Here is a 24,640-nt window from a genome sequence, read left to right as displayed (position 1 = left end):
CTGAAGAGCAGAAAGAAACCCAGCGCCAGAGAAAAAGCAGGAAAAACAACTTTCCAGAACATCTTTAAACCCTTATGTGTTTGAAAGCCATTGCAGTACAGCGAATACCCGCTGGGCTGCTCCCTTTGCGATCCCCTGCTACCCTAGGAGCTGCACAGGGTGCCGTAGCCAGGCAGCAGCAGCTGCCCACCAAAAGCAGCACTGGAATGGTGCAGCAAAGTCAGGAACTGAGAAACATCACCAGAGATGGGTACAAAACGCAAAACATCCAGCACAGCTCCCCAGGGGGCTTTAGAAAGGCAACCAGTAGCATCTCCCAGCTCTCCTGAGCTTCATGCTGATTTAGGAAACACCTCTCCCTTCCACACCATGACCTCACACTCTCCTCCCCTTTTACCTGGTGTGAGCAGCTTTATCCCCACGGAGTGCCAATGGTGCCTCACGCTGATCAGCTCATTAGCTGCCAATTAAAGCAGACAACCCTTCCTTTTTGCTCTTTGCTGTGAGAGGCAAATTATCAGGGGGTTATTGAGAAAGGCTGTGGGCACTTTATGGCTCCTTCCTCAAAGCATGAGAAAAAGCCTCATCCTATGGATCTTTCAGGAAAAAAGTAAGAAAACATCAGTGAAGCTGAATGTGACAGGCTGGGGGCAGAATCAAATGCTCATTCAAGCGGGCCAGGTGATCACAATGACTGCCTAATGACCTTCATGAGACACAGATCTAGGTCCTTACATGATCAAAGCACAAGTGGTGGCCACAGAAGAAAACAGCTGAGAGACAATCTAGGTTGTGCTGCACCTGTCACTGGGTGGGGACAAGTGGTTAAATGAACAAGGGGTCTGTATGATGCTAGCAAACCTCTTCAGGCCAGAGATATTCTTCACTGGCAGCAGTGATATTCCATGCAAAATTGGCCACTCAGCTAAACTACGAATCATAGTGTTTGTCCAGGGCTCCTCAAGGCAAAGTCCAGGTAATTGGATCCAAAGTTGGAAGATTTAAAAGTCTTCCAGAGTCCCAATTAATCCTCCTAGGTGGGAGGACAACAGAAAGAAGCAATTTCCAAAGACAACAAATGCAGGTTCTGTTGGATGCTCAGGAGCTGCTACTGGGTGAGGTCTGGCTGCTGATTTAAGAATATGTCTGCACTTCCCCTTCAATTCCTCTGAGCAAAAAGAAAGGAAGTTGAGAGAAAAGAGACCTTGACAATAACAAATGAAAGTCTGCGTGTGAAAGAAGCTGCTGCTTTGGTACTGGGGAGGTGCCCCTTTGGAGCTGCAATTTAGTATCACAAAAACTGTGATGGGTTTCATCTCTGCTCTTCCTGACGCGGGATGAATAAGGGATAAATAAAGGGCCAAGTAGAAAGACTGTGGCCCCGAGTCAGGGAAGGCTCTCATCCTCTGGATGACCCTGAGACATCACTGCAATACCTGAAGACTTCCCCTTTGCCAGTGAAGGGCTGGTTAGTCCTTGTACACGGGCACAAATAAAGCAGGTGTTCCAATGCCAGCAGTGAAACAAGGGACTTTAAGCAGGGACGAAACACAGCTTCTCCTTTCAGCCTTTTCTCCCTCCCAGGCCACACTCTGACTTCAGTCCTTCAGTTCAGCTTAACAGGAGACCCACTGTTGAGAGAGCAGCAAACTCCAAGCCCTCAAAACACATCTGTTCTGGGTGCAATTCCACCTTCATTCACACTGGCACAAACAGGAGCAATACCTTTGTCCTTGATGGAATTACACTGGAGAAGGACACAGGAAACCTTTGGACTCTGCATGCACTGTAGTATTTCTGAGGAGGTACTGGTTTTTTGTAGGAACACAGTCACTGCTGCTCTATTAAACTATGAACCCAGAGCCTGCATTCCCAAAGAACATCTCTTTAAACTCCAAGTGATGTATCCCTGGTAAGCTCTGAAGGGGCCTTTTCTCTCTTCGAACAGTAATCCACCCAGATGGTAAAGATATAGAAAGTGTATGTGCTGCACGATAAATGAGCTGTATGCCACACACTAAATACTGGAAATGTACATGTCACTGTTAATGCCTGTCCAAATATTACAGGACCAGTCTTTCCTCACGATGTTTAAGATGTATGGCATGACACAGCGTGCTCTGACTGCCATGAACACTTGCCAATGCTGTAATGTTTTAAGCACAGTCTACATTGAGTAATATACTTTAAATATATGGGTACAGTAAATTTCAGTCAAATAGATAACATCTGGGCAGAGACCATATGAGCCTGTAAAAAGTGTCCAGAAACAGACAGAAAAGCTGGTGCCAAACCTCAGCCTGAATCGTGGAGTTTGAGTGGATTTGATGCGTCAGCTAACCAGAGTTTATGAGGAAACCCCAACCTAGCCCATCAAATAGAGAGATGTAACAAATCACCAGCAAACTTCATAGTCAGAGAAATGCCTTTGGTAAGAATCGAATTCCACCGAACGGATAAAGGCTGCGTTTATTGCCTGAGCTCGGAGTGCCTGTCTGTGGTTAATCAGAGCACAGATGTGTACTCCATCAAATACCCCACAGAGCTGCCTTGGACCCAACTTCCCCTTACAATCCATTAGCCCAAGGAGCAGTATCTCCCAGGTGATCTACTGTGCATTAGAAAAACATATTTGTCATGCCTACCTTTACGCCAGCATCCCCTTTTTCACCCTGCCCAGCAAAGAGGAGAGAAAGGGGGTTAACAGAGAAGGACAGTGAACATAAAGGGAAACCAAGCAAGCAGTTCAGTTGTAACAGCAAGGGACAAAGGGAAAGTAGCCAAAAGAGGGGTGTGATAAATGCAACCCCAGCACTCTGGTCCTCCTCACAGCAACATGGTACCAGTCAAGCACTGGCTGTAACCCAGCCCTCCTAGGGAATGCAAAGGCAGTTTAGGTCCCTGGAGTGGATGCTGGAGGTTGCCCATACTAATGTTTTTCTACATGGTAAGGGTGTAGAAACCATCAAAATATTTCATGGTCCAGAGTAGTCTCATTTTCACAGCCCTGGTGCAAAAGCCTCTAAAGGCTGGGCCAGTTTTATTCTTTAATGGGAGACTGTGTAGGTCCTGGTTCAGGACAGTGCGGAATCACCTTGGCCAACAATCGCCCAGACTCTTCACATAAGAGCAAGTGTTCCTGTCTACAAAGTTCATTCCAGGTTCTAGAGAACTGTCTCCAGCCCATGGCCTTTGATATCCCCTTAGGATAGGCTTGTGCCACTTATCTGCCCCTGAGAGGTGCCCCCACTGACTCGACTTTAAGGGTTACCTTGGGGCCAGAGGCTCCAGGGAGGCCTGACTCGCCCACCTCACCCTGAGGAAGAGAAGAAAGAAAACAGTGGAAGAAGCAAACACAGCAGCAAGAAAAGGAGCTGTTGGTCACCAGAAAGGTCAGCAGAGGTGTGAGACACACCAAGGTGTCCTACACACACCAACCTACCCCTGGGTCTCTCTGGGAGAGGAGCACCACTCTGCATCAAGAAAGATATTCAGTGTATGAAATGTATGGAGTGAAGGCAGTGGTCCCATATCCTACATCATATCTGAGTAAACAACTTTTCTCAATATTTAGCCTTCTTTTCCCTTCCCATTAGGACTTGGTCCCCTACATTCATCCATTCCTTCCAGCTTTCCCAGAGAAAGGTCATGACCTTGGGCTCATCCTTCCAAGACCAGTGCAGGCTCTTCGCTTGAAAGTCAATTAGCCAGACAAGTTGTTTCATGTAAGAGGAGCTCGTAGGAGAGGCTGGTAGGAGAGGCCCTTGCTGTGAGGTCGCTGCCGAGAGCCGCCCACCCTGCGCACACAGAACAAGATGGGCTCCTAATGGAAAATCTGATGGTTCACTGAGAGAAGGGGCAATAAATTGTGTCTGTCTGCAGGAGTGGGCTGCAGTCTGCAGGGGCTATAATTTCCACTTCCTGACATAACAAAAACTTCTCAGTTTATACAGAGCTAATTAAAAAGCTCTCAGGTCTTGCCATTTTGCCTGCAGAGCACCCATAAAGAAATGTGGAGATAACAGGGGACACAGGATTCCTTCCTGCTGGGAACATTCACCTTCCCCTTCTCCAGCTGACATCTCTTTAGCAGTGTCTCTTCATTCCCTCTCTCCCCTTTGATCTTCCTTTCTGTCTTTCCCCTGTCTTTCTGTCTCTTCATTACACCCTCCAGGCTTGACAACCCTGCTGTTAATCAGCTGCTGCTGAAGGCATTCGGGCATTGCCAGTTTCTGCCTTTTAACCCAGAGCAGAATTGACTCTTTCCTGTATCCCAGAGAGCAATAGCCAGGGATTTGGCCCTTTCCAGCCTCCTGTTTGGGTCTGGATGCACAAGAAGTGCATTTCAGCCTGCAAGTGGGTGTAGAGAGGCACACACACACACAGACATCTGTTCTGTAGCTGCTGAAGAGTTAAAGGTATCTCTGGGCCCAGGCCCTCCTTACATGGGTGACAGCAGGGAATCTGTGGGCCTGTTGCAAATCCAAGTCCAACAGGAAAAAGGCTCCACAGGAGGCTTCAGCACAGTCCATAGATTTTCAGCCATGATTCCATGAAGCATCAGTGCACTAATTAATTTAACAACATTGAAGCTTCCCTTCTTACCTTTCTGCCAGGGTATCCCTGAATCCCAGTGTCTCCCTGCAAAAGGCAAAAAGACGAAAGAAAACGAGGCTTGGCCTGAGAAGGATGAATCTCTGCCCTCTTCCCTGGGGTATTGCTGGGATGGGAGAGCGTTCCATGGGGAAAATTTGTCTTTTGCTCAGAGTGATTCCACTGAGCTCCCGTCCCTTCAGACCCACAGCTCAGCATTACCTGCACTGGGCTGAGCCCTGGCAGGAAAGCCCTAGCAGACAGGTAATGCATGTCAGCTCTGTGCCCCAACCTCCATGGTTCCTATTTCCTCACCCTGGCTACACATATCAGATAAAAACAAATTAGGGTGGGTGGCTGCGGCTGAAAACAACAACAACCACCCCCTCCCTCACACTTTGGCAAGTGAATAAATGGGAAACCATGGCAGAGTTAACAATAGCATTGCAAAATCCATTCCTGAAGCACTGGGAAATGCTTTGAGAATGGAAGAAGCCAATAAAGCTGTGTGTGGCAAACAATTTTGCAAGATGGGCTGACGAGGCGTGCCTGGCTCAGTCAAGATGCTACTCAGACGTGTCGCCTGGACAAAACCCATGAGTCAGCACACGGGCCAGGCCCCAGAGGCAATGCTGAGCTGGCTTAGAAAGCTTTCTCAGCTATTTGATGTAACCTCTTTTACCCCTCCTCCATCCATCAAAATGTACTCATCTGTCCTCATCAGGAGAGTCCATCTCTGTTCACCATCTTTCTACACCTCTAAGTGAGGAGAGATGTCTCACCTTTGATCCAGGAGGCCCAGGTAAGCCCTGTGGATAAAATCAAAAGAAACACTGGGGCTGGAAAATACAGACATCACATGGACAGCAGGGTGATGGGGGGATGCTGGCTGGTTTGATTTGAAACACCCCTTAAAGATTAGCACTGGTGAGCTCAAACATCCCTAATCTAGTCTTCGTGTAGATGAATACTATCTTAGTCCGCACACCCAAATCAATTCATGCCCATAGTGCTCCATCCCTCCAGGTTTGCTCTTGCTGAATCTGAAGACTAAAAAGCTGCTTTGCCTTATGTCTTATGCTCCAGAATCTTTTCTGTTTCTCTGGCTTGCTTGGGGAACTTGTTCCCAGCCCACTGTGCAGCTCTGGAGTAAATCAGGCATTTGCAGCTTCCTCTGGCAAGCTAAACAGAGAGAATATATTAACAAACAAACCACTTGTGTCTTTAAATGAGAAAAAACCAAACAATTTACCTGATATGAACCATGAAGCATACCAGATATATGTGTGTGTAAATATAAATAAACAAAATATCTATGCAGGAGCTGCATGTGAGCAGGCAGGAAGGGAAAACTACTCTAGATATGCTCTGATGCCTATACCACCCTTGATGTTGCCTGCTTTGGCAATTCAAGTGTTTAGTCATCCTGTCCTTGGCTCCTCAGAGAGAGATGAAGATCTCTCAGAAATGAGGATGTTTACAGCATCCCTGACCCCTGTAATGTGTGTGGAGAGGTGCATTTGCCTTCAGGGATGAGACTTGCTTGTCCTGTTAGCAGGCCTTGAAAACTCTTTGAAATGGAAGTTCCTTTCATTCTGCAGTGGCTACGGAGCCAGCATGCCATGTTTTCCCCTGCAGCTCCCAGGAATGGAGCTGGTTTCTGGTACCCACCTTTCCATCTCTGCCAGGCTTTCCAGGCTCTCCCGCTCTGCCCTGTCGCGAGAGAGAGATACATGAGCAGGATTTTCTGTCCTGTGCCCTGCCATTTAGCAATGGTATTATTTTATAAATGGTGCTTCTGTTCCCACCCTCCTTGGCTGCTCAATAGGACAGCGACAGGACTTCAAAAGGGTGGCAGGCAGCATGACAATTACACCCCAGGTGTTACTTCCTCCCTGGGGCCATCTGCAAGGGCTGAGGAGGAGGAAATGAGCCTGGTGTCACCCACTGTGTGTCCAGATATCAGCAGTGCCCAGTGCACATCTCCGCCTTCCCTCTCACTCCCCTCCTTCCCTGGAACTTCTTCCTCTCCACACATCCACATGCTCTGCAAGCCTCCTGTCCATGGCTATCTCAGCTTCGCCAGAAGCAACAGGGGCCAGAGGAAACAGCCTGTGCCCTAGGGGATGGGGGAACAGAAGGATTTAGGTTTTGGTAAGGACTTACAGGGGGTCCAATTGGCCCAGGACGTCCTGGGGTTCCTTCGGGTCCAGCTGGTCCAGTGGGCCCTGGTGGACCAGGGGGCCCTGGGGGACCTTGGATCCCCGCTTGTCCTTGCTCACCCTGCAGTTTGTAAAACAAGAGTTATCAGCTGGCAGAGCAAACCCTTCACACCACCACCCTAAGGGCCCAAGGCAGGCCAGCCTGACTGAAGCAGAGGAAATAGAAGCCAAGTCCCAGGTTACTGCCAGGAAAAGTTTCCAAGAGTGATGGAGAGCCCTGCTGAGGACAGCTGGGCTCCCTGGGAAGCAGGAGCCAGCACCCAATGGTTTGCAAAGACATCTGAGATCACCTGGTCAGAGCTCTCTTCTAAAGGGATCTAGAGATGACAGAGCAGTCCAAAGAGACCTTTTTATTCATTGAGCCAGTCAAGTAAAATTTATGTGTCAAAGACCAACATCTTTTGAGTCTCTAAGGAGGCTTTCCAAAGCATTTGACAGTCACATGTGAAGCAAAGCCTCCCATGATGACGCTGGCACTTCCAGGCAGAGCCACAGTGTCTTACCTCAGCCTGTTTTTCCCCCATACTATATTTGTTGGACAACACTCCCTCTGTTTTGCCAAGGACCAAAAGTAGAAATCCCACAAACCCAAAAGAAAATAACACGATCATCATGGCATTCCTGGAGCCCACCCAAGGCAGGCCCATGTACACTAGGCAGAGCCTGTTTTTCTAAGATTTAACAAGGCAGTGCATGCTGAGCCACCTGCCATTTTCAGCTCTCTGAAACAGAGCTGTTTGAGCCAGTTCCTCCCCAGGCCCCTCAGTAGCCATTCGGTGGCTGTGGCTCATGCCTCAGCAATGTCATCTGGCCCAAAGGACCTGGACGTAGCATCAAGTGGTGCTGAGGAGACAGTGGGTTGGAAGCACCACGTTTGAATACCAGACTGCTGATCTATAATTGATTAATCCAGCGAGCTCCTAGGGCACTGTGGCACCCGCGCTAAGCTGTTTGCTTATTAGGCTCACCTCCCTAGATAAAGTACCATGACAGCCTACTGGTAGTGATCCAATTTCAATTTGAAAAACTTTCCTTGGTGGATCCATGGGAAGCTAGAAACCAAATATGGCTGTTTCTCAATTAAAAGCCAATGGGTGTGCAATTGGGTCTCTGCTGCATTTATCCTCTCTACAGCCTTATACACTGGAGGAAAATGCATGAAATCTGTCCCCTGCCTGTGTTCCTACCAAGCACACTGTTTATCCTGGCTGCCTTTAGTAAAACATGCAGATACAGGGATGTTTGCTTTATTTAGAATGATAAATGAAAATAATAAGCTGCAAATTTCATCCTTTCTGCCATGAGCTCTGTTTAAAAGAAAATTTCCAACACATGGGCCAGGCTCACGAGAAGCTCAGTCACGTGTGGAGCAACAGCCCTTTTCCTGTGCCTCACCACCCAACCTGGAGCCCATGCTGGGAAGCCTGCTGGGCCAGGCAGGAGGGGTGCCCTTGCTTCACCCCATTTTTAAAGTGGATCTTCATTCATCCTGTGGCCCTTGCAAGGGAATGCAGGTTCTTTTCTAAGCTTCTTTATTTTCCATACTCAGTGCTATTCAACCATCCTCTAAATGGTCTCATAGCTTTTAAATATGGAAGGTAATTTGGATCTAATGAAGATATTGGGAGGACACTGGAATGTATTTCTAGATTTCCTCTTGCCTTGACCTCTCATTCCAGCTTCAAAGACTTTCCTTCCACTGCATCTTACAATACTCCCAGCATGGGTGCACCACGGGAAGCCAAAGGGGGCTTTGCCCATCTAACTTTGGCTCTCCCTCTTCTACTTCCACCTCAGCTGTTCTCTGCCAGCCCAGTCCATGATCCAGATTTAGGGCACTAAAATGCAGCATGGTGCTGGAAAGGGGTGCTGGTAGGGGACAGGGAGCTGGGAAGAGCAGGAGCCCTGCCCCAGCACAGGGAGTGGCTGGAAGGAGATACCCCAAAAGTCCTGTTTGCATCACCCTCACTTTGCTGTCTTGGGCACAGCAGGCTTTGTCTAAGCAAGTACCCATCCTTGCAGATCCCTGAACACACAAAGTGTTATTACCACATCATTATAGTCTCATTAATGTGTTCAGCACAAAAGGACCTCCACAGAGCTAAATGGACAGTAAGTCGATACAGTAAGTGGGAGATCAGGTGTTATTTTCCTCAGTTGTCATTCTATATTTTTAGCTGTCGACTGGAGCTATTTTTCAGTTCTTTTAAACATCAGCCAGCCACCCTGACTGTGCCCCAGCAATGCAGTGCTTGCTCAGCCTCCTCACAGAGGACCCCCCTCAGCCCATGCCTCGGCTAAGCCCCAGCCCTTGGGCAAAGCACTCCTGCTGATGTGCTCAAAGTTAGCAGCAGGATTTTCCTCTCTTCCAGGCGCTGGTGCTAACATCCATTTTGCAGACTCACTTTTTTTCTTAGTATTCATACACTAGGCTCCTGGAATTGCCTGGTGCTGGCAGATCTGTAGGAGCAGATTACACCCTGTTGCATTTAGAGAATGAATACACCAAAAGCAAAACGGATCATGGCAAAACTCTCCGGTGAAGTTTTCCTCTGCAGACAGAGGAATCTGCAGCCCTGGCTGACGACAGGATGTAGGGCAGCTATTCAAGTTTCCCACTTCATCCTGGAGAGGAACTTCAGCTTTCAAAGCCTTCCCAAGAGGTCAGTCCTTGGCCCGGCTCTCCAGACTGTCACTTTGAAGGGCAAATAGCGCAATCCATGGGGCTCTGTGTGGTGCGAATGCTGAATTGATAGAAACTGAACTGAAACCACAGCCTCAGGTGGTAAGGTCAGGATTTGTCCAGTGCTGGGCAAGGACCAAGCACCTCATGGTAAAGGTCTCTTGCATCCTGCAGTCCCCTGCTAGCATCCAACTGCCTAGACAGGCAGCAGGGTGACAAAACCCAGCCACTTAATAGAGAGTGCCCAGCACACTTCATCGGGGTAATTGCAGCGGTTTGTCCACACAGGAAAGCTAATCCCAGCTGATGGAATGAGAGAGCATAAAGTGGGTTCATTAAAAGCTACATGAACTCTGACTACGGACACTCTTATTCACTATTCGTATGTCCGTAATTCACTTTATGAATTCATTCCCAAAATAAACTAAACATGAATTATGGCCCTGGAAACCAAAATAAATGTGTTTACACAAAGATTTAATGCAATTTAATGAAACCATTCTAAGAGCTTATTTAAACACATTTCCCCAAGTGCCTCAGACTAGACTAGCCCTTAAAAGAAGCGTTTGCCTATTCATTCTTCTCAGTTAAATTTCACAGACATTAGATGCATTTCAGCAAGAGGCTTCTAACCTCTTCTGGAGATTGAATATGCAGGAACTGACTCCTTAAGGGAGGAGGCTGCTTGTCGACAGCCCCAAGAACAGCTTCATGGCCCATTTCTTTTAGTTCAAAAAACTGGCTTCACTGCATTTCTTTTTAGCAACATTATCACATCAAAGATTTCCTTCACTTTAAAGAAAGTCCCTCAGCTCTGCCTGAAACTCTTGGAAACCCCTCTGTAGGGGATGAAAGACAGGTAGCAAGCTGATTAATTGCAAGCATCAGGATAAGCTCAGAAACAGGCAATAAGGAGGAGAAGTCTACCTGGAAAGTGCGTCTCTTTATAACCGGAGGTGGAGCCAGCCGCACTGAATTGAGGAGAGGCAACAGCTGAAGAAGATAAAACCAGAAGGTCGCAGGGCAAAGGAGGCCATTAGGGCACCGAGAGTCAGAGAGCAGCCAGGGGAGAGAACAGAGAAGAGGGGAACAGAGAGATTGCCATGAAAATAAAGCCCAGCATGAGAGCGGCACAGGGCGGGCGCGGCACAGGTACCTGCTGGCAGACCTCTGAGCTCCTCCATGCCACTCACAGGGGCACTCAGCAGGTGCCAGCCTGGCAGGTGTGGGGTGGCCACTTGCCATCCCAATGCTCCCTCCACACAGAGCTTTCACAGCTTCCTCTGCTTGGAAATAGAATTACCCAGGGGATTTTTGACTCAGCTCTGCTGATCTCCTTAGGAAGTGTTCACTGCAAGATATCCACTCAGTGGTTCTGCTAGGGTGTCCAGCAATGGGATTGTTTCTCTTAACTTATCATCATCATCATATTTGGGGCAACTATCAAAATTACAATTTTCTCCAAGTTTTCCAAGTGCAGTTTTCTAGTTCTCTCACAAGAAACCCAGTGTATCTCCAGGACTCACCCTTCCTCCAGGTGTGGAAGGGAGTGGAGAGAGGCTAGCTGGGTCAGCACAGAGGTCCCAGCATGGTTCACTGAGCTGGCCAGACACAACCACCCTGGCCAAGGGAGAAGACCAGGCCTTGGAGCTGGATGCCTAAGCAGGGCATTGCCTTGGCAGCCTGCGCTTTGTTTTTCCTTGCTCAACAGCATCATCACCCTCTGACTGCTTATAGCCAGGAATGCTGCCTCAGGGCACAAAGCTGACCCGGACACACAGAAATCAAATGCACTAAAGCTCAGGAGCATTTGTTCATCCTTTTGCTGTATCCAGTTTCCACTTGCATGCATGCTGCTGTCACCCTGGCACCCACCATGCCGGCTCCAGGCCCAGGAATGCTGCTCTGGCCTGATCCACTTTCCTGTTCCTATCAGGTTTCCACTGAAGCTGCTCTTGATTTACATTGGGAGAAGCAAGAGAGACTTTCTGTGCTTGGGCACAAAAATGTGCCCACGTGTGACATTTCCCCCTATGAGCTGTGCACTCAGATCCCAGAGGTCTGCCCACAGGCCTCCCACCACAGAAACCATACACCTCCAAGCAGCACATTTTATTCCCTTTAAACATTGTCCTTCACGTGTGCAGGGAAAGCAAGGATCCAGTCCTGTTGCAAAGAGAAGTGGTAACCCAATATTGCGGTGTCATGATCAGGTGGTTGTGTTCAAATGCACTGATCCAGACAGCCACAAGCTATCGCTCCAAAAGCAGTGCTGCTGGAAATTCAGCTGGGCTGATTTTATCCAAAGGCAAACCTCCCCTTTCTAAAAGAAAGTGTAGGAGGCCCCATAGCTCAGGAGAGCCAGCTAAGCTCTCTCTCCAGGCTTTGCCTGGCTGCTCAAGTGCTGAATGGTATCTAAAATACTATACAGCTTACAGGGAAGCTGAGGGAGGATGCTGGAATGGATAAGGAGGAAAATGTAGAGAAGCAGTCCTGAAAACAGTCAAGACAAGACCCTGCAATGGATTCAGGTGCAAGTGGGAGAGTTTAGAGAAGAAATCTGAAGGCACTTCCACCCCTCTCCTGCCCTGCCCTCTCTGTGTTCCCATGGGAAGTTTTTTCAGAAGGCAGCATGCAATATTGGATCTGCACCCTCGAGCCTTTGCATCAGAACTGGGTCCCGTCAGACCGCTACCCACAAACCTTCAGCGTAAGGATCTGGTTAGAGCGCAGGGCTGCAAGTGTGGTACTTAGGTATTCCTGGGGAACAGTGAAGACGCATGAGACAAACGGGGTCAGTTAGACAAACAGTATTTCTGAGAGCAAATAGAGCATGGCTGGTCCCCCCATTTCCCTGAGCAGCACTTGGGAGCAGCCTGAGTGACCCTCTTACCCTGATTGGGCAGCCCCAATGCATGGGTTTGTCCCTCACAGCAGCACAGGCCACACAGACTCATACAGACAGAAAAATAGGAAACTACAACAAGAGCCAAGGCACATATCCTAACCTTGTATTTCCTTCCTAAGAAAACAAATATGAAACAAAATTGAAACAACATCCCTGGTTTTTCAGGATGCTGGTTTTCATTTCTACACCCAAAACATCTGACAAAAAACCTTATCAAACAGAAAATGCAAGAATAAATTGCAATTTGGTCAGCAGCGTCACATTTTTGCAACAAGGCCCATCCTAATTTTCATTCAGGAAGAAAGAAAGAGAGCTGCACCTCTGCTGGCTGGTCTGTCCAGATCTGCAGTTCAGGACAGTCCGTCCTTGAGTTGATCTGAGGACAGTCACCCTTCCCGTGAGCATGTCTCAGCCTTGAACAACTCATGGGCTTTTTACAATGTTGAACTTGGTGCCTCATGAGACCAAAGTATCTCCATGAGAGCCAAGGAAACATTGCCAGGATGTGAGGCTTTGCACCCACCCTTCTCCCGCTGTCACAGCCCTGCAGCTCATCAGTCACCCTACAACCCTGACTCACCAAACCAGTATGCCTTTGCTCTCAGGCCTGAGCCCAGGCAATTTCCAGGGATGCACCAGCTCCCTTCCCAGTGTTGCTTTGGGTCCTGCCACTGCTTTTCACCTTGAGCACTGGGGACAGTCAGAGCCAAGGGCTGTAACAGGAACTCAGGACACTGCTCAGGTGACCAGTGGTGTTGGCTCCTTTTTAACATAACAATCTAGTGAGCCAGCTCACTGAATAAACACAGCTGACTGGCTGCTATTGCACGGGGGACTGGCACATACCCACTGCCCTTTCTCCCTTGCTGCCAGCCGAGCTCTCTCTCCAGTGGCTCTGCTGCTCCAACCCTGCTCCCTTCTGGGCCAGGGACCAGAGCCCTGCTGATTATCCAGAGGCCCATCAAAAATAAACAGAAAGCTCTTAAGCTTGTCTCCCTGTACACCCAGATCACAAATTCCAGCCACTTCATATGATGTTGTTCCAATGCATTTCCAGTGGATTTTCAGCACTCTGGTTGTTTTTAGAACTGGTTAAATCCCCTCAAACCCCATGATGTTCTCTCTCCACTCTTGGCTGCAGCACATGCTGGCCAGGCCAAGATGAAGGAGCAGGGGGGGCAACATCCTGGCTTTCATTAAACAGTTGCTGGCATCAACATCCCTCTCAGCCTCTTCCTTGCAGGCAGAAAGTCCACCAGGCTTGGGGACCAGCATGGGGACCAGCTTGTCAGGGACCTTACAGAGCACCATGGCCAGGGGATGAAGGGTTACCCTCAAGCAGGGAGCACAACCCTTCTCCTCGTCTCTATGCAGGGATGACACCAGCATGAGGGAGAAGAAAAAGGGAGGAATGATGATAGAGTTCTCCCCAGGTCTTCAAACTCCACACTGCTGCTGGCCACACAACCAGAGCAGAGGCCGTGGAAGCAGCACGGAATCAGTGCAGCAGCACAAGGCGTGAGTGGGTGACCTCCACTCCTCCAGAAACCCCTGGTTTCACTGGGTTTTAGGGTGAGGACGTGGACCTTCCCCTGTCCAGCACAAAGCACAGGAGGGTGTCCAGGAAGTAGAATTGACAGCAGCTATCTAGGGGTCAGCTCCGGTGGGCAGGAACAGACTGGAGAACCAACATCCCTCCTGGAAAACCTTATCTGCTGCTTTTCTTCGAAACACATCAATCAGCCAAGCACTGCCCTGGGGGCCCAGATGACGCATCTAGTTAATGAAAGGATCTCTACTTCCAACAAAAAGCCATTCAAACGAAGGAGGATTAACATGCAGGAAGGCATGGGACAGAGGATAATAACGCTAATGACTTACCCTGTGCGGGTACTCTGCACACTGACCCTGTGAAAGAAGGGGATTAAAAAGGAAAGAGTTTAAACCACAAACAGAGGCGACCAAAATAGGCATGCAGGGTCAGATCCAGAAGGTGTAAATCATTGTGACTATATCAAACTCAGTGCAGTTATGCCAGTTTGCACCCGATAAGCACCCTGCCTCCTGTCCCCGATCCCCTGAGCCCTCTGCTCTTGCTGTATTCCTCACTCACAGTCCCATCGAGCGGCACCAAGTCCACCAAGCCCCTTCCTCTCTCTCAGTTTACTTTTTAACAAGGCTTCCACTGAAATTACCTTTTCTCCTTTTTGTCCTGGGGGTCCCTATAAAAGAAAAGTGATCAAAAAAGGACTCAGTAAATGAAGGAGTTCAGTGAATGCAAGGGGAAAGGGATTAGGGGGAGAGAGGGGATAGGGATGAGATACTTACGGGTTGTCCCCTGGGACCTGCAGCACCCTTTAAGGAAACACAGAAATTAACATGGGATGGCTTTCTATTCACAGTGACAAGAAGACAGCGTATGGAGTAGGTGAAAAACTGAGCTTTTAAAAATAATTGTGAAGAAAATTCCCAAGAGAGATCCAGGTTCCCTTTGTTACTCTGGAGGAGTGAAAATGCACACATGCTCTGGCTGCACCACAGGGGGGAAATATTAAAAGAAGAGGGGGAAAAAATCATCAGGAAAACACACCCTTATTGTTCCCAGGACCTCAGCTCACAGCGCGTCTCCTCAGCCGACGCACTGGGGTGGAACCAGAAGCAGCCAGGACTGAAGCCTGAGCTAAGATTGAGCAATAGGGGAGTGGGGAGGGGGATCTTCAACATGTGCTTGCCAGAGGGCTATACTGACACTCAGGCTCAAAAAACAGAATTACAGAATTAACAGAAGAAAACACTCAACACGTTAGTAAGTGAAGGTGACTACAGAGCTGCTCTCCTGACATACTCATATTTGGGATTTCATCATCAGAGATGTCAAGAGGAACAAGACAGCATTTGGGCTTCCATAAAGTGCAGTCTAAGTTTATAGTTTTCAACCAAAAGCATTTTAGTATGATGCACATATGAAACAGAGCTTCGGGGGGGGGGGGGGGGAGGGGGGGAACACCACATTTAATACGAAAAGTATGCTTTTTTTGGTTGTTGTTAGATAAGTTGAAAGTTGCCAGATGCATTTTCAGAAATCTTTCCATCAACTTTTACTTGTGCTATGAGGCCAACCACGAAAAATGTCAGCTCCCAGAATATATTTAAAGAACATAATTGCTGACTGCAAGGAAAACACATCCCATGCGTAACTAGAGAGTTGCTGTTGTGACATGATGAATCTGATAGCCATAATGCAAAAATTACAGATATGCATCCCAGCGCTATTATCATGAAGTTACAGAATTAGGGATGCAGCTAGTGCATGAGCTGAAGTAAGATTGCTACCCTGCCCATGAGCTTGTTTCCAGCTGAGGCACATCATTTCAAACCAACCCATCACCCGCAGACAAACATATGTATTTTTACCATCTCTCCCTTCTGTCCAGGATGGCCCTGCAAAAGAAAGGAAACACACATCAGCTTTGGCCACTGCAGACTTTAGATGATGTTGATTTAACCCACTTCCCCCTTACCTTGGTAGGTGCCCAGAGTTACTACACTTCCAGTGGGGGACACAACACTGAGCATGTGGAGCTTTGTTCACCACCTAACAGGACACCACTCCTGTAGGTTCTGAGCTCCCCAAAATGCTCAGAACAAAGCTCTCGGGGAAGAATACAGCGTGTCAAGGCTCTGCAGGGCATGGCTGGGTCATGGCTAAGCCCCCCTGGGGCTGGCAGAGCAGCTTCTGCTGAGTCAAGTGTGTGCCCCCAGAGCAGTACAAGAGAGGTGCTGCTGCGTCTCTCTTGGGGGTAATGTTCCTCATTGGCAAAAACAGGGTCCTGCTGCAGGAAATTAGAAGCCAGCGGTATGTGCTACCAGCTCCTCCATTACAGCACTGGAGGAGTGTGGTGGGGAACTTGGCTACGTGGCTGCTACATGGAGATACGGGTTTCATGTCCACTGGGTTCATGGAGAAGTATCTCATTTGTGCCTTACTCTCCAAAGGGCGGGAAGAACTTAGGTTTCTACTACAAAGCTCTAAGGACAGCATGGAGGTCTCACAGAGGCCTTTAGGATCCTTCCCTGCTCTACTGCAGCTCTTTTTGGCACAGCAGCAAAAGAAGGAAGCTGTTGGCTAAGGCAGAGGGCTGCTACCTCGGGGATCTGCTCTGCCTGATTCAGGGTGGGAGTGCCTGCTAAGGCGTTCCCTGCAGCAGCCAGGCTGCTGCACTTGTGAACTGCTATTTTAGAGATTTGCCTCCTAATTTTCTTTTAATCCATGCGTGTGCATGACATTGCAAAATAAACCCCTTAAGAACATACGGTGTAACACGCAGGCCGGCACCACGGCGGGACCTAGCAGGAGGCAGGGCAGAAAGCCTGCCGAGAAGTTGTTTCCTTACCGGTTTGCCGTCCAAGCCAATAGGGCCCTGAAATAAAAGAGGAAAAATGATGAGAAATGCTTTCCCCGGGGTGTCTGTCCAGCTGCCCCAGGAAGCACTACGTGCCACAAGACTGCACGGACTGGGGTGATGTGAGGTGACTCCCTGCCCTCCTGTCCAGTCCTGCAGGCTCCTGGCCCACTGAGTACCAGCCCAGATTTCAAACTGCTTCAGCAGGGACCTGCTCACTGTCAGCACATTTCAGCAGCAATGCTGGACACAAGAATAGAAGCAAGGAGGGATTTATAGGAAATTTGCAAAAAAACCTCCGAATTTAAAATTTTACAGTGTTCGGTAAAATAGTTGAGTATCAACAGTTTTCTCAAGACTTTGATTTAAAAGGGCACCCACCTTTGAGGGAAGAGAAATTTTTGCAAATGATAGAATAATAAAAGTGTCCCAGGGAAGAGGTGACATTCAGCACATGCTGAAGGTACTGTTTGATGAGAAACAGGCTCCACAGAGCTGTCCAATCCAGCGCTTTCTCAGGAGATGGGCCAATTTGTTTTCTGTTCCTCCAAAAGCTAAAGACCACAAGGGCCTGGAGAGATCTGCTTCTCCTCAGCCCAGGGGCAGCTCACAGCCCCCCTTTTCACAATGGGCAGAACAGTGGAGCCCAGTCAGGCAGCTTGGAGGCTGCCAATTCCTCCCATTTTCCAGGTGTGAGAGTCTCCCCTGCAGACCTGCTCTGGCACATCCAGTGTCCTGGAGCAGCAGCTGAGCTGCCTGGTGGGAGCAGGGATGTGGGGGGTGTTTGTGTTTGCTTTAAGGCTCCTAGTTGTCCAGGATAAATGCATATGAATAAATAGCAACTGTTCTTCAGCAGCCTCAGCGCTTCAGAGAGTGCTGCCAGCAACTGTAGGATTTAAATGAAATTTGCTTTGTCCTCTCCTGGGCATATTCTCTGCTCCCTTACAACTGTGCTGGAGAATTCCCCCTCATGTCTTATGTCCTTTCCCTTTGGCATGACCAGGGTGATCAGCCTAGCACAGTCCCCAGCTGACGCTCAACAGGCAGGGCCCCCTTTTTGGATTCCAGGCACTTGCTGCCATTGGAATATCACCTAAAAGCTCAATTAAAATTGGAATTTCACCTACCTAGGGGTTGTTTTCTTTGTGTGTGATGGTATTTCTTAGGATGGTTTTCTTTTACTGAACAGATCTGGCTTTAACTATGTTATTTTAACACTTGGGGCTTTTTAAAAATTAATTTCCTTTCAGAGTTGTGTGGTTTGGGGGTTTTTTTTTTTGGCCCTAATATCATTTAAAAGAAACAAAAAAAAAAAAGAAGTAGAAAAAGGAATGAAGAAAAAATTACTTTTTCCAGTGCTATCAGATCAGGTCATTGATTTCAGGAAGAAATTATGAGATACAGCAAGCACTTATGAGGCTTCCTAGTAACATCACACATCCGTACCTCATAAATTAAGAGTTACACTTACCGGGAATCCAGGAAAACCTCTTGTTCCAGGCTGTCCCTGGGAAGGATGAAACAGAGATAGCAGTTTAGAGGAACTGAAATGAATTTTGATGGACCCTAAGTCCTCTCTACAGAGCCTTTCCTCCAGCCTCTGACCAACTACCCTACAGCTCTCTGAAGAGATACGCAATTGCCCTCCAAGGGGAAAGTGTCTTGGGAAGGAGGGGAAATCTCTCATCCTCACTGCAATTTGTATAGGGCCAAGAAAATGCTGGAGCAGCTCCAGTTTGGACTGCAAGCAGTTTCCTTGAAGTTTCTACATTAATTAAATGGGCGTCCCTAGCCCATATGTTAGGCTTTTGGAGTATATTCCAGAGGCTGAGCTCATTTTATGGCAATTCTTGCTGCCATAAACCTGTGATGTTTAATGCAGGGTGCTGCTCTGTGCAAGACAAGCCTTGCAGGTCACTGGTGTCTAAATACAACCATCCCTCTCTTCCTCCTCCCCTCATCTGATGTCCCAGCTCATTTGTTTTCCTCACAAATAATTCTGGAGATGATTTTATTTTTCTCTTCTGTTTTTTGTTTTTAGTTTTTTTTTTTTCCCTCTGAGAGCTAAGAGAAAAAGGTGAGTTAGGCTGTGTGATGAGAGGAACATGAGCACCAAGACTTTTCCTCCTACCTCTTCCTGGCCAGCTAGCTATGGCTACCAGTTTGGGATCAGGTACAGCAAACACTGGCTTGGGATATGCTTGGTAGCTTCTTCATCCTCTACTTAAAAACACCAAAAAAAAAGAGAAAATGTCCTGGCTGTTAATTTTTCACAGTTCTTCAGTTTTTGGGACCTGTGACATCCCAGGTCACAGCTACCATAGCTTTGTTGGTATCCAGGAAAGACACCACTTCACTTAAGGATTTTTCAAACTGTTTCCCAAAAAAAGCATAAGCCAGGTCAGGAAGCATTAGGTCCCTGTGGCCCAGACTTCAGCAGATCTTGAAGCACACTCACGTAGATAGGAACAGCTGGATGAGGTAAATCCTGTGCCACGCTTATCAGGTGACTACTGTGGCATCTTGCCTACCCTGAAAGCTGTGCTCTGATGCCAAAATGCCCAGCTTCCTTATGTGTTCTCTCATTTTGGGGAAGAAAATGCTTTCTTCAGCAATATGAGCTACCATGACTAGACTGTTGGAGTCCCGCAGGGATTCCCTAGGGATAAGCTGGGCATGACCAGGGTGCATCTCTGCCTTAACCAGAGTGATCCCATGTGGTGCTGAGGGAAGGGAAGGGGAAGGAGGGAATGGGCCTCCTGGGCTGTGAGGGTGAGGTTTGCCACAGTGATGCAATGACAATCCTTTGGGAGAGACCTCAGAGCTACACTGACAGGGAAAACCTTCACCTTCAGGCAACATCTCCAGCCACCCTCTGTTGTCAGAGAGACTCAGTAAAAGTTTACCCCTGCAGAGGATGGGCCCAAACAGCCTCTTTGCAGGGTTTGAGGATGACCCCACCACAAAATGCCTCATGTTGCACTGAAGAGCTCTGGTTTTGTATGCAATGCTAGCAGGACCTAATCGCATTTGCACTGTTTCTTTAGTACTGCAAAGTTGAACTTGGTCAGCTTTGCTTTGCAAGATACACACAAAACCACCTGGTCCTGCTGGCCAGTGACCAGAAGGGAAGATAGGCTATAAATTAAAGGATCTGTCCACCGCTGGCTTCTGAAAAGGCAAGAAGCAAGAAGAGCCGAGCCACAATTAATTAATTTTGGTTCCCTGTTGGACACCTCCCTGACAAGAAGTGCTAAAAAAAGAATTAGGGAGAAAACCTGGAAATGGTACAATTTGGCTTCCTCTGTAGACTACAGACTATTGCCTCTTTCTCCTCAGAGGACAGCAGAGTGATTTGCACAGTACCACGCCAAGACAACAGTTCAGCAGCGAGCGATTCCAAGAGACTGTTTTTGTTGGGTGGCTGGTTTTCCTTGTCTCCTTTTTTAAATGTTGATTGTATGAAGTATTCAATCCTGGGAGCTGCCAAATCATGGAGACCGTCTGTTTCTGCCACTATCGGCGCACTGTCCCTCTCTGGCCGGGAGTTAAGCAGCTCTGAGCTCAAGCGAAAACTTTAACCTCCAAACAAAAATCTGGAAACTATTTGTCATCCCACATCTTTCCGAGTGGCCCCTTGGCCAGGGTTTCCGTGCTTGTCTTCAGTGCTCAGCCATCCTTTTGACCTATCACCAGCTCCCCAGGAAACTGGATCATCTTCATGGCAGGCTTTGCAGGGGGAAAGTGTGGAGTTGGACCACTCCTGGCACCTCACGGCTTTGATTGGTGTAGCAAAACCCCATTTTAGATACCATTTGCCGTCTAAGTTTTCTGCTGCTTTAAAGATATGTGTTCTGCACTTTCCCAAATAGCAGCAAAGGCAGCAGCACCAAAGCAGACAAAAATTGTCCCGCTATCCCAGGCATGTGTCCTTCAAGAAAACAGTGGTGCCTGTCTCCTTTGCAGGACCTACATGGACAGGAACTGATGGCTTTTCTCTCTGATTACTACAATTACACTGTTCAGAAGGCTGAGAGCCAGAGCTTGTGAGAAACAGCAAAAGCAATGGGGCACTTACCCTCCAAAATCTGCTGTTTGTGGAGCAGGGTGGTCTTGCTCAGACCTTGGCTTGAGGGACTTGCCAGCCCTTCGTCCTTGCTTGGACACGTGGCCAGGGACCATCTGCTAGGCATAAAGCGCTTGGGGAGACCCATTTGGGTCCTGGGCTTTGATTCTGTCACTTCTCAAACTCCAGCATCCTGGGCAGGTGGGCCTGGGGACCAGCAAAGCTGGTTTTTATTAGAAACATTTGTCATGGGGCTTTTGGAAAGTTAATTGGAAAGCCAGATGTAGCCAAGTGTTCGTACTGCCTCAGCTGTGAAACAAAGGTTGCCAGCAGCCCATTCTCTCTGCAGGTCAAGGATAGTGCTCTTCACAGGTGAAACAAAATCGGAAGTGCCCACTGGGAGGGAGAGAATTGAACCTCCAGGTCTTTTTTCATGGAAATCTCTGGTGGAGGCTGTGCGGGGATGGAGTGGAGAGGTCTGGCTACACCCACACAAAAGCAGAGGCTTGATGGCTGAACCACAGTGCAAGAAGCATCCAGCATTTAGGGTATGTAAACACACCAACCCTTCATCTTGGTCTTTTTTTATGACCCTGTCCTTGCAAAAAGTTTTGTCTGGCTGACTCATTGCACCTTGTAGAGACACTTTTGCTGGAAGAGGGTGCAAAATCCTGCCTTTTCTCAGCCAGGTAAGGGACTCTCCAGATAGTGGTAACCATGCTAACAAAGAGCTTCCAAGATTTTGGGTACTTGACAAAGACCTCTGAACTACCCATCTTTGTGAGCTCCCCAGTCACCAGCTTAGCTCTGGTCCTGCTCTTCAGTAAAATCAGGGGGCTTGTTCCCTGCTGATTAAACCAAAGGCTGAAATCAGCCAGGCAAAATGCAAATTTTCTCCAGAAGTGATAGGACCCCTTTTGCAAAAAGGAAATATGCTTCTTCCTTTTAAATGCAGGAGTTTGGTTTCCTTGCCAAGGGAAGGCTTCCTCATCTGTTCTGGAATATGAGCTACAATTTCATTATATATAGGATATAATAGCAGTATAAAACCAAGGCTGCCTCAGCAGGGGAACCACATTATACAGGGCTTTTGCTCTTTCTGGCTGATGCTGAATCTTAATGCCCCTCCTAAGTCTTTCCCGGTAACTTGCCCACATCCTGCATCAGACAAAAATAGAGAGAAAAGCCACTTACGGGTGGACCGCGGGGCCCAATGATAGACATGCCAGCTTCTCCTGGAGCACCCTGCAGAGAGACAAAGCAGAGGAAAAGGGGTGAGAATAGGAGAAGAAAACACAAAGACAACTATATTCCTGTCAAGACTGGGGTTAGATGAGGATGCCTCAGGTGTGAGACCTTCAGGGCTTATGGGGCAGCTGCTGTTCTGGCCTCCCCCAGCTCCTGTCTCACACTTTCGGAGAAAATATGTCCTTTAGAGCTGCTCAGATGTGCCAGAAAATGGAAGCTGCACAGCAAGGAGAAGTATAAACACATAAAACACTTTCTGGCAAAACACAGGTTCTGCCCCATTGGAAGTGTGAAAGATGGCCTGAAACCCTTTCTGTTTCCTTCCTGCAAGTTCCAGGAGGATTGCATCCTGCAGAAGAAAGAAAAGAAAGAGGGATGTGCTGGGCTCCAGGGAAATGGGAGCTGTGGGCATCTTATTTGGTTGCCTCCAGAAATGCCTCACTTGCATACTTCTCAAACTCAGTTGAGATGTGGATGAAAACAAAGCAAAGTGCGTGCTGGAAAAGAAAACATCTGCCTCTCCAGCTCCTAGCCACCCACAGCGTGTGATGGGCAGGACATGTCACTCTCTTTGGAAAACATGGTGTATTCCTGAGAGGCAGCTCCAGAAGTGCCCAGGGCTGGGGAGCATTGGGATGGAGCATCCCATAAACCAAGCAGCCTACAAGAAAGCAAAGCACTCTGCAAAACAAACCTGTGGCCTGCCAAAGACTTCTCATGGAAGGCTTTGGGGAAGCAGGGGCAATTAGGAGTGATTTTTTTCCACTGTTTGTATCTATCTGCTGTCCCTTCATGGAAACTTCGGCCAGAAACAAATGCAAGGACACGCAGAGAAAAAGCAGAATGGCTTCAGGTGGGAAATTCTGGTCTGTTGGATAATGTTGGTTGGTTCCAATAAGCAAACAGTGAACACAAGGATGAAGAATCTCTATCCTACTTTACCCTTCCTTGTTGTGTTTTTCTCCCGATCTGCTATGAAGAGGAACAAATGGGCCTGGTATGGTACTGCATGGATGACCCTCCTTGTCAGGTAAATATCCATCCCTTTCCTAATTTCTACACGTTGTTACTCAGTTATTCACGAATGCCAAACACCTCCATTTCCCTGCTCTCACAGGCAGGAGGTACTCACAGCTCTGGGGAAAACATACTAACACTGAAATGCCAAATGCTTCAAAACAGGGGCCAGCAGCAGGATTGCTTTGTAAACCAGCACTTCTTTGTGGGTACAAATCCCAACTCACTGCACAGCAAAGAGTCTGTGAGATGGTGTTCCACAGACTTAAACTATACCATCAGCGTTCCTCAGGAGGAGGAGGTCCCACTGTGTCAGAAATCGGAGCATGCCATGCCACTTCATTCCTTGCCCCCACCTGCACCAGGGATCAGGCTAACCTGAGAAGTAGACGGGAGCTGCAGGTTGGTTAGGGCAAGCAGAGCTGCCAGAGGAGGAGAAAGTCAATGGTTAAAATCCAGGAAGCCTTGGGGGAAGCCCTGCATGTGCCCACTGGCTCTTATGATGTTAGTAAATTGTCATAAACAAGAAACACAGCAATCTTTGGAGGCTGACTGGCCTGGAAGGAATTTGGGAAATATACTTGCACTGACACGGAAGATGAGGCAGCCCAGGGGTGTGGAAGCCCAAAGCTGGCTGCAGTGGCCATGACTGTGATGGGCAAGCTTGGGCTGGCCCTAGAAGAGGACAGTTTGGGGGTGCTACAGGCTACAAGGAGCTGACTCACCTTCTCTCCGGACTGCCCTTTTAGTCCCTGGGTGTCAGTGGCACCCGTCACAGCCACATGCAAGAGGGTGCAGGGAAGAGAGAGAGAGAGAGGGAGAGAGAGACAAACACAGGCATCAGCGGCAAAGGCAAAGGCACGCTCTCCTGCCCCACAACCCCAGCTATGCGGCTGGGATGAGCAGGGTGGCCTCAGCTCCTGCCCCACTCCTCTTCCCTGTCCTCACCATGGGATGCCCGAGCCAGGAGAGCTCCAAAATACAGCACTCAGCCAGGCAGGGGATGGCCCCCTTTGCTCAGGACAGAGTTATTTGGAAGGGGCAGCTGCCGGTGGCAGGCAGGGGTGTGTGTTAGCAAACTCAGGGTTAGCAAGCCCAGCTGGCGCACGAGGTGGCAGTGGGGAGACACCCAAACAGGGGGATGCTGAACCAGAGGAGGCCCTGGATAGCACGGCAGGTGAAATGGAAACACCTCCCCAGCATGTATGTGGCTTGCAGGGCTGGTCACTCTGCTGAGACCAAGGGAGCTCCTCAGGTGCAGGGCTCAGAGAGAGTACTCCCTGACTTGCACTGACACCTGATAAGGACTATCCTGAAAGCCTCCCTCTGCCACCCTCCCCCCCACCCCCCCCACATTCTGGGGGTTGGAACAGAATGGAGAAGATAAGGCACACAAAAGAGGGTTTGACTTACCGGCCGCCCAGGAATTCCCATAGCACCTTTGTCTCCCTGGCAATTAAGGCAGAAATCAGAGAGAATTGGTAACTGGCCAAAAGCAAG

General features: G+C 48.5%; 1 protein-coding gene across 8 annotated transcripts in view; it reads right to left on the bottom strand.

The window, feature by feature from the left end:
• COL13A1 (collagen type XIII alpha 1 chain) overlaps nt 1-24,640 on the bottom strand; it is a 103,199-nt gene that overhangs the window by 32,361 nt on the left and 46,198 nt on the right. For 7 of the 8 annotated variants that reach the window (XM_042033472.1, XM_042033478.1, XM_042033473.1 and 4 more), the window contains exons 5-20: nt 24,554-24,589; nt 23,866-23,892; nt 22,070-22,120; nt 18,281-18,316; nt 16,801-16,827; nt 15,821-15,847; nt 14,735-14,761; nt 14,602-14,628; nt 14,288-14,314; nt 10,426-10,491; nt 6,760-6,876; nt 6,265-6,306; nt 5,376-5,402; nt 4,606-4,641; nt 3,272-3,316; nt 2,646-2,672 (exon numbers count right to left, since the gene is read on the bottom strand). In XM_042033472.1, the coding sequence (XP_041889406.1) occupies nt 2,646-2,672; nt 3,272-3,316; nt 4,606-4,641; nt 5,376-5,402; nt 6,265-6,306; nt 6,760-6,876; nt 10,426-10,491; nt 14,288-14,314; nt 14,602-14,628; nt 14,735-14,761; nt 15,821-15,847; nt 16,801-16,827; nt 18,281-18,316; nt 22,070-22,120; nt 23,866-23,892; nt 24,554-24,589 (645 nt within the window). The remainder of the gene's footprint in view (nt 1-2,645; nt 2,673-3,271; nt 3,317-4,605; nt 4,642-5,375; nt 5,403-6,264; nt 6,307-6,759; nt 6,877-10,425; nt 10,492-14,287; nt 14,315-14,601; nt 14,629-14,734; nt 14,762-15,820; nt 15,848-16,800; nt 16,828-18,280; nt 18,317-22,069; nt 22,121-23,865; nt 23,893-24,553; nt 24,590-24,640) is intronic. The other variant, XM_042033479.1, reaches the window with a different exon arrangement.

This window comes from Corvus kubaryi, unplaced genomic scaffold (assembly GCF_017639235.1).
Source record: "Corvus kubaryi isolate FWS band 111438036 unplaced genomic scaffold, C.kubaryi_AGA036_p1.0 37357, whole genome shotgun sequence".
NCBI lineage: Eukaryota > Metazoa > Chordata > Aves > Passeriformes > Corvidae > Corvus > Corvus kubaryi.
The sequence above is the reverse complement of the archived record's forward strand: the minus strand, read 5'-3'. Positions and strand labels throughout refer to the sequence as shown.